General features: G+C 56.1%; 1 protein-coding gene across 1 annotated transcript in view; it reads right to left on the reverse strand.

Moving 5' to 3' along the window:
* Positions 1-16,159, reverse strand: part of SLC22A23 (solute carrier family 22 member 23) — a 129,848-nt gene that overhangs the window by 17,284 nt on the left and 96,405 nt on the right. The window contains 2 exon segments of the mRNA XM_070361225.1: positions 1,675-1,802; positions 15,673-15,841. Coding sequence (XP_070217326.1) covers positions 1,675-1,802; positions 15,673-15,841 — 297 coding nt within the window.

The following is a 16,159-nucleotide window of genomic DNA, read 5'->3' on the forward strand; positions in this document are numbered from 1 at the left end:
GACACGGGGACCTGCTCCTCACCCGGGGTCCAGGACAGACGGACAAGGCAGAGCGAGGCACATGGGGCCGGGTCTACGCTCCATTACCGAGCAGAGCTCAGGCAAAGCCCCCTTGGCCTGATGCGGGGACCCTTGAACCTCAGAGCCTCACCCATCCGACCTGGGCCAGGCGCTTCGCTCGGCGTCAGGCTGCCCAGAGAGGGCCTGCTGCAGGGGGACAGCGGGCCGCCCTGACTGGCTCAGGAGGGAACGCCGGGAGTGGGGAGCCCTGCCCCAGCCCCAGCCTCTTGGGGCCCCTTTCCCAGAGGTAGAGAGGGATGATCTGATTGACAGAACAGGTTCTGACGAGGGTCAAACGCACAAAGCGCGGCTCAGCCCCGCCTGGCGGGGGTGGAGTCAGGGCGGGAGAAAGCCGGGAGGGGCCTGGATTAGATGCTGGGGAGGAGCGTCCACGCAGGCAGTGCAGGGGGCGGGCCTGGAGCTCGGACAACGCCGTCCCCCAGCTTTGCCCGGGTGCTGCCTCGGAGGGAGACCCAGGGGCGGGGACAGCCGCGTGCCCCGAGACCCCGGGCTGAACCCAGCACTACCCAAGTCCCCGGCAGGGAAGTGGGAGGAAGGCTGAGCACCGCCTTCCAAAAACAGGAGGGAAATGAATCTGTGCAACGAGGATGCAGACAACAAGCTCCTCCCAGACGGGTTCTAACCCGGAAGCAGCAGAGGAGGCGATGAAAGTGGGGAAACGCCAGAAACAAGGCACTTTGACTTAAGAGCGCTGACGTGCTAATGGACAGGCTTGGGCAAGACTGGGGACGAGGGCCGGACCATCCGCAAGGAGCAGACGCGGCCGAGAGGTGCACGGTCCACGCGGTCCACCCAGCCCTCCCGCCCCGCCGCCCAGCCGGGCCTGCCCCCGTCCCCCTCTCCTGCAGCAGCACTGAAGCCACTGCCGCTGGGCTTCCAGGGCCCGCGTCCCAGCGCTACTGCTCACTAGCTGTGTGACCTCTTTGTGCCTCGGTCCCCTCGCCTGCGAACGTGGACAGTTACAAGGCCCTGTACAGAGCTGCTGTGAAAGACTAGGCAGGCGCCAGTCACTTCTCGGGCTTACTGGGCCCACGGTGTTCAGGGTTCCTTCCAGGATCTACTGGGTCAGAGCTCGGGGTGCTGGGAGGGGGCCATGGGTCTGGTCCAGCTTGTGCTGACGTTCCTGATAAGTTCTATGGATCTGAACTTTCCTGCTTCTTCCGACGCCCAGTCAATAGGTCCTGACTGATACAGACAATGGGGTATCTGCCTGAAGGTCCTTCTTGGGAGAGATGGCTCGAGGGCCAGGGCCACCCCCAGGCCAGCGTCCCTGGTCGTGACTGCTGGCACCACACCCTGTAGGCAGGCAGGCAGGCAGGGCTGAGTGTCAGGAGCCAGCTAAGCCCTCGAGCTTCCCCTGAGGAGCAGGGGCACGTGAGGTCATGCCTCCCTCCAGACTTGGACCTGATCACGTTCCTAGTCGAGCTGGGGACCGACCATCACAGGAAGTGAGACCCCTGGACGGGGCCACTGCCTGGCAGTGCCCTCACAGGCACCAGGGGCATGTTGTGGGATGACTCCCTGTTCTGGAGGGGTGGCTGGCGGGTCCCCCGTGCCTGGTGGGGCCTCGGGGGTGAAGGAAGACGTGCTCACCGGGCATGACGCCTTTGATGTCACTCTCGGGGTTCATGCGGTTCTTCTGCGTGAAGTGCAGGATCAGCTTCTTTGCCGACTCAAACTGGTGGGTGGCCATGAGCCACCTCAGGGACTCGGGGAAGATCCTGCAGAGAGACGGGGCACGAGTGAGGGTCTTTGCATCGCGTGGGGTGAGAAGACGCTCTGTCAGGGGCTGGGAGTGTCCAGGCAGGTCCGTCTGGGTTTCTGTCTGTGACTGTGGAGGCCAGTGGGGGCTCGGGATTCATGTAGTACCACCGGCCGAGAGAAGACTGTGGCCCTGGATGTTCCTAGTTTTCTTTAGAAAGTATAAAGTTGCAGGTTTTAAAAATACGGCAGAAAGGAGCAGTATCCTCCCAGCTGTGTCAAGAAACCCATGTAGACTGTTGAGCACAACCCTGCGTTTCTAAAGCCCGTTCCAGCAACTCACTGAGTGCTTTTGTGACAGTTTGTCTCAAAAGAGGGGCTTCCCTGGTGGCTCAGACGGTAAAGAATGCAGGAGCTTGGGTTCCATCCCTGGTTGGGAAGATCCCCTGGGGGAGGAAATGGCCACCCACTCCAGCATTCTTGCCTGGAAAATCCCATGGACAGATCTGTTTCAAAATACAAATGTTCACAGAATGATTTTAAGTTTTAAAAAATGCCCTCATTCTAGCAACCTGACGCCACTTTCCCGGGCCTCACCTGCAGAGCTATCTTCATCTTGCTGCTAGTGCCTGGGACTCCTCCCTGAGAGGATGGTTTCCAAGGCTTATTGGCAACAGACTCCTTGCTGGTTTGTGTTTAGGATGAAATGTGATGAGGATTCCCAGTGGGAGGAAAAAAAAAACCACCCAAAGTCGTGTCTTATTATCAATGCATTTTGTAATTTTACACTTATAACGATATTTGCAAGTCGGCCGAAGAGAACAGCGCGCCTGTTTGGAGCCTGGTCAGCTTGCTTTTTCTGTAAAAGCCCAAAGAGTCAGTATTTTAGACTTTGCCTGCAGGCCCCGAGGTCTCTTCATAAACCACTCACTGCCACATGCCCAGGGGCGGGCTGTTCCCCCAGGACTTGCCTCTGAGGCTGGCGGCGCCCCTGGGTGGGAGACAGGGACGACAGCACAGCCCCTGCGTCCCCCGCTCCAGTGTCACCGTGTCCCCTGTCGCTTGCAGGGTGTCCGGGAAGCGTGACGGATGCTGATAAGCAGTTATCTTTGCTGCTGCCCGGCACCTGCCCTGCCAGCTCTGGGGAGCCTCCAATTAAGAGTAAGCCAGAAGCCGGAAAAGCTGTCAGTGTCCAATTTTTATTTCAAAGTCACATCACTCATGATGTAACAGCTGTCACCCCCTTTCCTGTTTGAATAAAAATCAAATTTCTAAATGTTCATGATGTATTCTGCAGAAAGAGCTGACGTCAGCGGTACATTGGGTACACTGGGCTAATCTCTGAGTGTTAATCTGAGCTGGGAGATCTGGGTCGTCAACAGGAGTCAGAGCTCCCCTCCCACGGAGCTGCAGGAGGACCCTCCCCAGGGAGGCATGGTCCAAGCCGGAAGCTGGGCTCGGGGAGCCCCATGTCTTTTCCCCTGGGAGCCCCTCAGAAAGCTGATAACACAGGTTTCAAACTGGAGGTACAGATCTTTTTTTTTTTTTAAATAATAAAAGTTAATGTTTTACTGGCCTCTAGTTTTTACAAATTAACTTTGAATAATGTATGTCAAGCAAAGAGAAACACTCAGAATCATATTATATAGACATTAACATCTTGCCATATTTTATCAGAGCTTTTCTTTGTAATGAAATAACCTAACACAAATGCTCACCCTTATAGTTCTCAGCGCCCTCTCCCATCCATCTTTCTGATTTATTTGAGTTTAGTGCCACGTTCTCATTTCTTGAGAGAGACACACAGATCATTAACTTTAATTCTTCTTTTCTAATATGTGCATTTTGGACTTCAAAATTCTACCTACTGTTTTAGCTACACTTTACAGTTTTTGATAAGGAGTTCTTGCTGAGATTTGATTCTAAATATTTTGTGATTCTCTCAGGATTTTTCCTTACCTATAACAAACCTTGTATGTATTTTACAAATGTAAATGTTACATATATATGTATATATAAACGTGTATATATATACATACATTTACAAACGCACAGGGTTTGAGAGGAGGGTAGTGGTAGAGTTGCAATCTTGTTTCATTGATTTTCAATTTTTTAAAATCATGTTGAGAAAACAGTCTGTGTTCCTGCAAGCTGGCACAACCAGAACCCTGGATCCAAGAGGAGAGATGGAGAGGAGAGGCAGGGCCCAGGGAGGGGGGCCCTGAGGTTATGGGGGAGCAGCGGCCCTCGGACCAGAATGAACCCAAGTAAAGAAACTGCTCTCCCAGGAGACCTGGGCACAGGTGACAGGCAGGCTCTGTTAGCCACACGACCCGTCTCCGGTGGCAGACAGAACTGCAAACCACCTCCCCACGACTGGGTCTACACTCACTAGGCACCCTGCCACACGTTTCCCACGAGTTTAAGCCTTTCAAACTCGTCATGTGGAAGTAACATTCTCCCTACTGCACAGATGGGAAGACTCAGGTGAACAAAGTTCAGGGGCATCGTCCAGCTTCCAGGGGGTTAAAGGCAGAGCTGGATCAGAGCCCAGGCACCCCGACCCAGGACCCGCGTCACGGCAAAGAAGCCCAGTCCGAGTGCAGGGACGTGCTCCGATGATGGGGGATGGGAGGCAGACACTGGTCCAGCGACGCCCCCTCGGGCCCTCCAGATGCCGCAGTGCCCCCCAGCCCCGGTGTTTCAATCTGCTGCGGTCATAAAGGACTCGCTGAGCTGTCGGCCTGTGAGAAAGCCCAGGACGGCCACTGCAGCCTGGGTGATGTGCGGTGAGGCCACATTATGGGAACTTAATGAAATGTCTCCCAACAAGTACATAATGTAATAACACCATGGAAATTAAAAAGCCGGCCAGCAGCCCAGGGTCTGGCAGGAATGTAGCTGAGCCTCAGGAAAGGGAAGAGCGTGGTGGGCGGCTGGAGCCCACGTCTGCTGTGGGACTCACGCGTAACAGCAACCGCCCCGGTATTCCTGCCTGGAGAATCCCACGGGCAGAGGAGCTTGGTGGCTACAGTCCATGGGGTCACAGATGAGTCAGACAGGACTGAGCCGCTGAAGAAGAAGCAAGTCAGACTTGTCCTCATGGTCTGTTCTGCATCCCCGTCACCTGAAATATCCCTCAGAAATTAAAACTTAATTCTGTGATCCTTTCATAATACTATGACGCTGACGCTCTGCAAAACTAACTCTATCCTCGACTCGTTGTGCCTGTGATCCCGAGCACTCAGGGTGGGTGACGTGCCTGCTGGCAGACGTGCTCGCATGCTGGTGATGCGACGTCACCACACTCGCGGGATAAACGTGACCTGGACACGGTCAATCCGGGGGGAAACACGGGAACCCGTGACGCCTTGCGGGGAGGGCCTTCGGTCAAACCGGTGAGAGGGGAGCACGGGTGAGGACCGGAGTGGCAGAGGGAGGCTCGGGAGGGCCTTCGGTCAAACCGGTGAGAGGGGAGCACGGGTGAGGACGGAGGAGCAGAGCCGTGAAAGGCTCCGGGGAGGGCCTTGGGTCAAACCGGTGAGAGGGGAGCACGGGTGAGGACGGAGGAGCAGAGCCGTGAAAGGCTCTGAGGATGGAGTTTCCCTGAACGTGGCTGAGAAAAGGGTCGTAGACAGTTGTTCTAAGGGTGCTCTGATTTAAAGAGGTGATTCTAGCTCTGGAGTATTACCAAGCATCACACGTATGACATTCTGAAAAGGCTCTCAAGATGAAAAGAAAAAAAATCAAAAGACTAGAATTGAATGAAACACCAGTTGGAAGGATATTCTAAGTTTTTGAGTCAAAGCGCTTATAAAAATATACCCTTCGCTCCAGTAGATAAGCTTTCACCTGAATTTTTTCTTTTAAACTTTTGTTCTGTTTGGTATTGAAAAAATTAGCTAAGGAGTCTCAGTTCAGGGTAGAGCAAATGGATATGAATTAGCTCTCTGAAAAAAAAGTTAAGTTCATGATTTAAATTTAGTAAATTAGGGAGAAGGGACAAGTACAAAATTAAAGAAAATCTGGCTCAGGATGGTTAAACCCCAGTCTTCCTAAGGCAAATGAACCCTTCCTGTAAATTTCCGTGGAACAAGGAATTCTTTCATAATCAAATTGCATCCCACGAACTGACAGTCACACAAATTTGGAACGCAACACCTTTACTGGTTTTCAACATGACGCACACGTAAGCTCCAGAATTCTTCCTCTACGGCAAAACTGTGGGGGAGATTTATCAGCAGGCCCAGGCTCATAGACCAGTTTTGTGACCTTGGGCAAGTCCCCTCACCCCCAGGCCTCTGTTTGCCCATCTGTGGAATGGGGTGACGGTGTGTCGTGACACCAAGGCTCCCCTGGCTCCAACATTCTAATTCATTTCAAGAGGGCTTGTGGTGACTGTTGCCTCTTTCTGGAAGTTAAAAAAGGTGTTGCTCACGCAGTGCATGGAACAGATATTCCAATGCTGCTTTAGGTTCTGCCAGGATGGGTGGAGTCAGTCCCTAAGATGCCTTCGCAGCTGGGCTTTTAAAGGTTCGGCAGCTCTGAATGGACCGCAGCGTGGAACAGCTGGGGTACATTTAAAATGTTCCTCAGTTCCCGCTCGAGACAGGGGTTACTTGGAATTCATCTGGACTCATTTCCTCCACTTCCTTGGACTCCCTTCTTTCGGCTCCGTTTACTAATTGATTCACGCGAAAGGTGATTAGGCCACAGAAAGTGATAGACACGTGGGCATTCAAACGTAATACTGCAGGGGAATTAATTTAGCATTTTTGCCAACGATAAAAATAAAATGTGCTGAGAAACGATGTGAGAAGGTAAGTGGGCAGAAGGAGCAGAGCCTGTGTGTGCTTCTTTTTCTAACTGGAATTCCATCAGCTCCTCTGAACAAGCCGCCTGTTACAGGGAGCCTCGTGGACCCCATGGGGAGCAGCCCCTCGCCCCCTGGCCTGTGGCTGCAATCTCGATCCCCTCGGGATGATCATTGAGGCCACAAACAGAACCCTGATGGCTCGCCGTGACTGCAGACCCAGCTCCGGGAGGCGGCCTGTTGTGTCACACCTCGGCCGATCCCAAAGGGACAGTCACAAGGACTGGAGAGGCCTCCCATCTCCTGCCAGGACCCACCCTCATGTGGGGCTGTTGTGGGCTTTGCTGGAGGGCCTTCAGCGACCGAAGGAGGCTTGGACCTGGCCACTCGATCCATCCAGGGATTCTTGCCAGTTGCCAGCCGGGCAGGCACTTAGCAGCTGTCCCTGCACACCTGTCACCAGAAGGCCACTTCCCTAATATCTGCCAGCCGCCAACAGCTCCACCCTGCCACTCCCACAACACACATGCACACGTAACACACCACACAACACACACGTACCTGCACACAACACACACACGCATGCAGCACACACATGCACACAGCACACACACATGCACACACACGCAGCACACACGCATGCAGGACACACGCATGCACACACGCAGCACACACACATGCGCACACACACGCACGCAGCACACGCACGCACGCACACACACAGCACACACATGCACGCAGCACACACATGCACACACACGCACGCACACATGCAGCAACACACGCACACACATGCATGCAGCACACACATGCACGCGCACACACACGCACGCAGCACACACATTCACACAGCACACACATGCACGCAGCACACACACATGCACACACATGCAGCACACATGCACACGCGCATGCACACGCGCACACACAGCACACGCACGCACACGCACACGCATGCACACACATGCACGTAGCACGCACACACACATGCACACAGCACACACACGCAGCACACACATGCGCACGCACACACACACGCACACACACACACACGCACACATGCATGCAGCACACACATGCACGCAGCACACACACGCACGCACACCGCCTGAGCTCGGCCTGGCCCCCAGCCTCCGAGATTCCCAAGCTGGTCTTAAGCAACCCCTGGCTTTCCCGTGGTGGGCAGGGCATCAGGGCGGAATACTGGAGCACAGGCCAGGCACTGGGCCACGGTGTGGCTCCGGGGTCAGCACCGCCGGCCTTTGGAATCGAGGCCAGACCCTGCGGTGGTGCCTCACTTCAGACTGGCAGCCTCTCTCCACATCTACTTGGAAACGTTTCAGTTGACTGCAGGGCTTCCTATTATTTTACATAATCTCTGCCTACTCAGAAGACAAAAATGGGGCTGCCTCTAGCCTGAGGGCTCCTGAAAATTCCACCCATCAGCAAATCCCCCAAACCCCAATTTAGAGAGCATCCTGATCTGTTCATCGGGTGCTTATGACTGACACGTGGCCACCACTCTCGTGTCCAACTGCCTTTGTCAGTGTTACCTAATCTTCCCCATCCAGATAATTTACAGACAATCAGGATTTCATGGGGCTTCCCTGGTGGCTCAGATGGTAAAGAATCTGCCTGCAATGTGGGAGACCTGGGTTCCATTCCTGGGTTGGGAAGATCCCCTGGAGAAAGGAACGGCTGCCCACTCCGGTATTCTGACCTGGAGAATTCCGTGGACTGTATAGTCCACGGGGTCTCAAAGAGTCGGACACAGCTGAGTGACTTTCACATACATACACAGGATTTGATGGGTGTCCCAGGCGACACAGGGGAAAAGAATCCACCTGCCGATAATGCAGGAGATGCAAGAGACGCGGTGGGGTCAATCCCTGGGCCAGGATGACTTCCTGGAGAAGGACATGGCAACCCACTCCAGTGTTCCTGCCTGGGAAACCCCATGAACAGAGGAGCCTGGGGGGCTACGGTCCACGGGGTCGAAAGAGTCGGACAGGACTGAGTGACTGAGCACAGGCGGGATTTGACTAAAACATTTTTGGCTGTTTTCGTTGCAAGTTTCCTGAAACTCTCCTTAAATTAACTATCTGACAAGCTGTACAAATAATCACTGCAGTCGATCGAGCTCCCAGAGGCGACGTGTCTTTTATGACTCACTTCTTCCACTTTCCTGGGAGGAAAACATTGTCCCGTGGGGCCTAGCCTCTGGTGAAGGTGTAACTGAGTCGGGTTTCCTTCCTGGGGTGCAGGACGTCCTGAGGCCTTTGTTTTATGTCTGCATAGTGTTATTTTGACCCCGTTGTAAAAAACCTGCCTGCAGTGCAGCAGACCAGGGTTCCATCCCTGGGTTGGGAAGATCCTCTGGAGAAGGGAATGGCAATCCACTCCAGTATTCTTGCCTGGAGAATCCCATGGACAGAGGAGCCTGGCGGGCTACAGTCCGTGGGGTCGTGGAGTCAGACACGGCCGAGAGACCAACACACACATTGAAATAAATTTCCTCTTGATGCAGGAAGGTGTTTTGTTCCCGTGGTGAGAGTGGGCAAGACAAACCAATGCTGGGATGCACATGTTCGGTCCTCATGCTGGCTCAGGAGTCACTGCGGGCCTTGACCTCGGCCGGCAGACCAGAGATGGGCCAATCTCTCTCTGCCTCAGTTTCTCCATCTGCCCTGGAACCTCCTCCAGAAGGTCTGAGTCACAGAAAGTGCTGGGCAGCATCTGACTCCGAGCAGACCCTCAAGAAATGTTAAAAATCAGTATTATTCTGGTCAGAGTAGTTCCGGCGGTATTTAAAAGAGCCAAGTAATATTTAGGAGTGCTTATCTATTGGAATTGTTAATCATTTTTTTTCAGGATATTTATCTAACATGAGACCCTTCAAATGCTTTACAATGGCTTGTTTCTTGAAATTTTTAAAAATTAAGGTTGCTTGTAGCACACACCACGTGCCCGAGGGTTTTAAGTGCTTCTCCTCCAGCGAGTGCCCAGGCCAGCCCACTCGGATGGCCGCGGTGTCAGGGTTCACCTTCCCTCTGAGGGATGGACAGACTGCTTGTTCTCCACTGTTCCCAGGGCTGCGAGAGCCTCCTCTCAGGCCTCCGTGTTCCCGCAGGGGTGACTCCCTCCTGCTCTCCTGGACGCGTCCCAGGTCTCCCTGAGTGCGGCAGTGCTCGGTCGGTAATCCTGTACCTTCACACGTCCTGAACCTTCTCAAGGCAGCTCACGCCATGCGTCCAACAGGCGAGTCTTGGGGAGACCCCGTTCGATGCAGGGACTTGGCTGGGAGCCTGGGGGTCATGAAGGGAGACCACGCCCAGGTTCCCTGCGGGGTGAGGGACACATGGGTGCCAGGGCAGGTGGGCAGGGTGGGCCCTTGCCCTCCCAGCAGATGCCGCCACGGGCCACAGCTGGAGACTCCCAGACATGCCTGCGCCTGGGGATACGTTCTCACAGAGCAGATAAAATCGCTGGATTCGGTACCGAGGCTTCTGTGTCTTCTCCTGGTTCCAGGAATGCCTGCAACGTCCACCGTCTGAGAGGACCCACGGGGACCGCACTGGGCAGCAGGTCCTGCATGGCATCTCACAGACCCCAAGGCTGGCACCTGCTCACGTCCGGCAGAACCAAGAACCCCTTCCTACAAGAAGGGTGTGCTGTCACAGCCGACACGTGTCTCCTTTCACACCTAGTCAGCATCTTTGTCGGACCAGGCCCCTCGTCCCGTAAGCAGACGGCTGGCTGTTCCTTCTCACGGGGCAGCCTGGCGAGCAGCAGCCCCCTGGGACTCGAGCCGACAGCCTCCCTGGCGGGCTTCCTAAACCACCCTTGGACATTCGGACCCAAGCGGTCTGGGGTGGGCCCCGTGGTGGTGACAGTCCAGGCCACACTCTGAGAACCACTGACACTCGCAAACCAGCTTTTAATGGCTCTCCACACTTGTGAGTGTTTTTAGGGCAGCTTTTTGATGTCCTGGTTTCCCTGGCGAAAACCAGGGGTAATCCCACCAACCACCAGCTTGGACCTAATCCGAGAATATCAGGTTAACACAGCCTTGCAGACCGGAGCCTAGGACTGATCTCGGGAAAAGCGCTTCCTGAAAACTTGAAGACACGTTCAAGTCGCCAGACCTGATGGCGTGCCTGCCTCGCAGGAGGCACCCGAGGCTCCCCTCCCTGAAAAGCTGCTTCTCCACGAGGCGGGAGTGTGTGTGTGTGTGTGTGTGTGTGTGTCTGTGTGTGTGGACAGTGGGCCCAACACCTGGCAGATACTCCCTGAAGAAGCGTGGGTGCGCTGTCTCAGCAGAGGCCTCCCCGGGGACCTCGCTGAATTGCTGCGCTAGTGGTAAAGAATCCACTCGCCAATGCAGGAGATGCAAGAGACTCGGGTTCAATCCCTGGATTGGGAAGATCCCCTGGAGAAGGAAATGGCAGCCCACCCCAGTCTTCTTGCCTGGAGAATGCTGTGGACAGAGGAGCCTGGCGGGCTACAGTCCACGGGGTCGCAGAGAGTGGGACACGACTGAGTGACGGACACACACAGCGCCCCCGGCACACGCCGGGCCCGAGGCAGACGGACGTGCCCGTGCTCCTGCTCACAAACCATCCCGGGGCTCGGCTCCCGCAGAGATGCTCCTCAGGGGGCGACAGCGAGCAGCGACATTCCGGGAGCGTGACAGAGCATCTGCACCGTCTCTGGGAACCCTTCCTCCTGGGTCTCCCCCGAGCCCTGCAGGCAGAGATGCCGCACAGCCAGCTTTCGCCAGCACCTCCTCGGTCCCGGGTCACTCTCCGCAGGGAGACCCCCCAGGCCAGCCAAGGCCACGTCTTCTGTGCACACCTTCCTGATCGTGTAGCCCGCACTCTCCCCAACGTGCTCAGCGAGCGCACACCTGGACCCCCGAATACAGCCGCCCTCTGGAGCATGCTCAGCGCCCAGACTCTGGTCACACAACCCACACGCTCAGAGGCTGCAGCCTGGCCAGCCACATGCAGCCAGCTTCTGCCCAGCTCTCATCTGCCGGGACCACGTCTCCACCCAGAACCTGGTCCGATCTCCTCTTTCTGATCACTTAATCTCAGCAAGGCCCATTTCCTCAGACAGGCTACCCCGAGCTCCTCCTTCCCGTGGCTTTGTCCCATTTCTCCTCATGCTGCTTTTTGGAAAGCGCATCACTGGCTCGGGCCATGGCCCTCCTCACCCCCCAACATCCATGAGCACAGGCTGTACTCAGAGGCCCTCGTGCCTGGAACTGCGTTCGGTGCAGGGAAGGGCGACCGGTTAGCACAGGAGGTGAATTCACTTCTTGGTCGGTGTGCTCTGTTTCACGGACTTCCCGAGACACAGACTCCCTGATGTGTACTGTCTGGCCTCGGTGATGGGTCCCCTTGGTGAGACTCTCCTTCCATGTGGGTCTTGGATCCAGCGACTCCCCGTGGGACTTTCATGTCTGACCCCGAGAGTCCAGTGAGCGTCTGTGGTTTCTCCATCAGCTTCCAGCCATGGACAGCGATAGGAATTTGGAGGAACACTCCGGTCCGTGTACTGCGAATTTCCAGGTGCCAGCGTCTCAAGGGTGAATCCTCCCTGCCCAGGGCCCGGGGCAGTCAGCCAGGTGTGGAGCTGAGTGAGGCCCTGCTGGCGTGGAGACCCTCCAGTCCTGTCATCACTGACGCTCCGAGGGCCGGCTTCCTCCTGGGGCCTCAGTTCTAAGTGCAGACAGGGCGTGAGACCTCAGCCCCGGGCGGGGGCTCACCTAGAGCCCTGGGCCCCTTTCTGGCTCAGATGCCCTGCGGCGGCCTCTGTGTCACTCCTGCTTGAATGCTGTCCCGGGCGCGGGCCCCGGTACCCTCTTTCCTGCCCTGGATCAACACTGTGTCCGTCATCAGTTGAAGCAGCCTCTTACCTAGGGTGTGTCTGGAAGCTCCCAGCCTCCATCTGGACCAGACCTTCATCTGCACTCGCCTCCGTGCGCCACGCTCACCCCGAGTTCCGGGGACTCAGTATCGTGTGCTCTGCTTTTGTTGTTGTTCAGTCACTCAGTTGTGTCCGACTCTGCGACCCCATGGACTACAGCATGTCAGGCTTTCCTGTCCTTCACCATCTCCCGGAGTTTACTCAAACCCATGTCCACTGAGTCAGTGATGCCATCCAACCATCTCATCTTCTGTCGTCCCCTTCTCCTCCTGCCTTCAATCTGTCCCAGCATCAGGGTCTTTTCCAATGAGTTGGCTCTTCGCAACAGGTGGCCAGAGTTTTGGAGGTTCAGCTTCAGCATCAGTCCTTCCAATGAATATTCAGTGGATTTCCTTTAGGATGGACTCTGGTTTACGGCCTCTGTTCACACACCTGCTCCTCAGAGTTGCTCCAAAGCACCAGGCACGCTGCCAGGCACCCAGACCGCATATAAATACTGGTTCTTAAATTAGAGTGACTTTCAATATTTTTGTCACCAACAGCCGGGCGTGCTGGCTGGCTTCAGCTCCTGCCCTCCCGAGGGCAGTTCATGCTTCGGGAGTGAGGAAGCTCCTCCTGCAGCAGAGGGTGGAAGGGTGCTCATCAGGAGACAAAAAAGAGGGGGCACTTCAGTGGCCTTTAAAAGCCAGTGATGCCCCTGGAGCTGCGGAGGGCTGTGGGCAGGGCGGACCGCGGTTCCCTCGACTGGCCCCCCACGCCTGCAGGCCTGCGCCCCTGGAAGGGGATGTGCCAACAGCAGCAGCAGCAGCTGCGATGTGCCAGCGCTGCTCAGGCCAGACGCGCGCCAGGTGCCTCGGGGGTCCCGACGTCGACGAGAGCAGCTGACTGGGGTGGAGCGGGTCCACCTCAAAGCTGGGGCGCCCGGGCGGGAACCACACGGCGTCCGTGTGTCCGGACGCCGCCCATCTGTCTGTCCACACACGCTCCTCACTTATCAAAGCACCCCGGGTGCCCTTTTCACCATCAAGTTTTGTTTTTACATTTGTGTGTTTCAAAGAACATCTTTAGGTTTTATAATGTATTCACATAAACGAATTTTTTTAACCTTGCCTGTCATTAAATCTTGATGTATTTTTAAAATTGAAAATAAAAAATAAGATAAATCCTCTAGCACTTGGCATGGGAGCCGGGCCCCCAGACCTGCTCCAGGAAACCCCTCCGGGCCACTTCTCCCCATCAGGCGCCCTCCTACCTGCGACAGTTGGGAGCAGAGCCTGGGCGGAGCCTCGGAGCCTGGCGCTGATGGAGACGCCGCTGCCTGTCCTCACAGGCGTCTGAGTCTCTGAGAGGCCGTGTGGATGCCCAGGCCTCCAGCCCCCCAGGGGTGGCAGATAGCACCACTGCCCCTGGGAGCTGTGGAGGCAGGGAAGACTCCAATGGGGGTGGGGGGCGGGGTGTTCCTGACTGCAGGGTGGACGTGCGGGGCGGCGGGCTCCTCTCAGCGGTGGGGAGGTCAGGGATGAGGCACCGAGGCTGAGGGCAGTAGACAGCACAGCCCTTGGCTCGAGGGCCCGCGGGTGTCCTCAGTTTTGCCTTCGTACAATGGGGCCATGAAATGCCCAGCCTGACCCACCTACTGTTTGTACAGGGCTTGCCGTCTGTGTTGGCACAAATGAGATGCGAGCAAGTGTTAAGTAAGGAAATGTCCTGGAATTCCAAGCCAAGTGAAGCCAACCCTGGGCACAGCAAGAGAGTGACCAGGAAAGGCCTCCTTAGGTGAAAAAAGGAAGGGCTGCCCACTCCATCCTGCCTTGGGGAACGGTTTCTTTCTTTGCCTCTTACAGCCCTGCCGGAAAGAGCAGGACGTCCTGAGACACGCGGGCTCCTGCGGGAGCGGAGCCGTCCAGCCCTGGGCCGGCCGGGGAGGCTGGCCTTGGCCCGAGGGCGGCCTCCTGGAGGGTGGCCCTTACCTCATCTGGCCTCCTCCCCACTGCTGCCCGACTCTGCGGACACCCTGAGCGGGAACCCGGCTCTTGAGGAAGGCCACCTGAGTCCAGGCCACACGACCACTCTGCCAGGGGCTCCACTGGCAGGTGAAGATGGGCCAGCCTACTGAGCTGAAAGTCGGCCACTTTCTTCCCCTCTCTGGCGGCTTAGGAAAGGAGGCCCGATTAATACCTGTCTCAGCCACAGTGAACACTTAAAGCAAAGACACAATTGACTTCTGGCCAGAAACTGGTTTTCATTAGTAACTAAATAACAGGAATACAGCAGAGCTGGTGGTAAAAACCTCTCTGGTGTCTCATACTCGGGGCTGGGGCGGGGGTGGAGTTTGGCACGTAAGTGGGATGGGAGGGAAGGAAAGAGAGAAAAAAGGCTTTTCCGGAACGGGTACAACGCTCATTTTCTGTGTAAACACTTCTATCGAAGGGCGGTGGTTTTTCAACTTTGGCTAAACATTAATCCCCTGAGGAGTTTAAAAGCCTCTAGTTGACAGGTCATACCCCCAGGCCAGTGTGTTCACTTGCTTTTTTCCCCTAAAATCAGCAAGCCAAACACTAAAAGTTACATGCGGTTCTAAAAGCCCTAGTGGACTCCTCCAGGACAAGGGGTGGTCAAACCCCTGCAAGACACCAGAGAGTAAATGTTCCGGACTTTGCCACATCGTCTTGGTCTTACCTGCTCAACTGTGACAGCATGGCATGAGAGCGGTCATGGATGACAGAGGTGGAAACACGTGAACATGGCCGTGTTCCAATAAAACTTTATTTACAGACACGGACAGCGGGCCGGAGTCTGCCCAACCCTCACCCAGAGGAGACGGGGAGGGGCTCTGCCAAACCTCTGCTGAACATCGTCAAACAGGTTTCCTCCTTCCAACATGGGACCCTGCCCTTCGGAAGCCCATTCGGGAAAGCTATGTCAGAATGTCCGGCATTGGGGGAGCCCAGCCAGATGATGGGGACAGGGGGGGCGTCCGGGGCCTGTCCTGCTCCTCCGTCTACGTTCGTGTATGTTAGAATGTTTTGCAAGGTGAAACATTTAGAAGAGGAAGTTTTTAAAAAAAGAGAGAAACTCCCTCATTAGGAGCCACGGGCTGAACCTGGGGGCTGTCTGGGGCCAAGGCGGGCGGGGTGGGTACTCACGACCAGTACAGCAGCGTGAGCAGGAAGGGGCAGATGATGAACGCCTGCAGCACCTGCCAGTCCCGGCACAGGGCGGCCAGCCCCGGCATGAGGAGCTGCCCCGCCGTGGCCACGAGGCTCGCCACCATCGTGATCATGAATCGCTTCCCCGGGGGGCACAGCTCTATTCCTGGAACACAGAAGGGACGAGAGAGCTGTGAGCGCCCAGCCCGCCTGTCCCCTTTCCGGCCGAGATGCTTGTTTTTTAACAGCTGGATGAGCTTGGGTCCCCAGCGTGAAGGGTCGCAGGGCAAGTCTTGGCAGAAGAACACAGGGACGGAGAGCGGCCAGGATAGGAGACGCTGCTTCGGACAAGACGGAGCGTGACTTCACTCGCAGCCCCCAGGCCCTCTGCTGCCCTTCCTCTGCCTCTGCCCTGCACCCTCCCCACCTCCGCTCAGGGCGCAGGAAGTCCTCCAGGCCCCCCCTTCACCGCCCCCCTGGACCC

This window comes from Bos mutus, chromosome 23 (assembly GCF_027580195.1).
Source record: "Bos mutus isolate GX-2022 chromosome 23, NWIPB_WYAK_1.1, whole genome shotgun sequence".
Lineage (NCBI taxonomy): Eukaryota > Metazoa > Chordata > Mammalia > Artiodactyla > Bovidae > Bos > Bos mutus.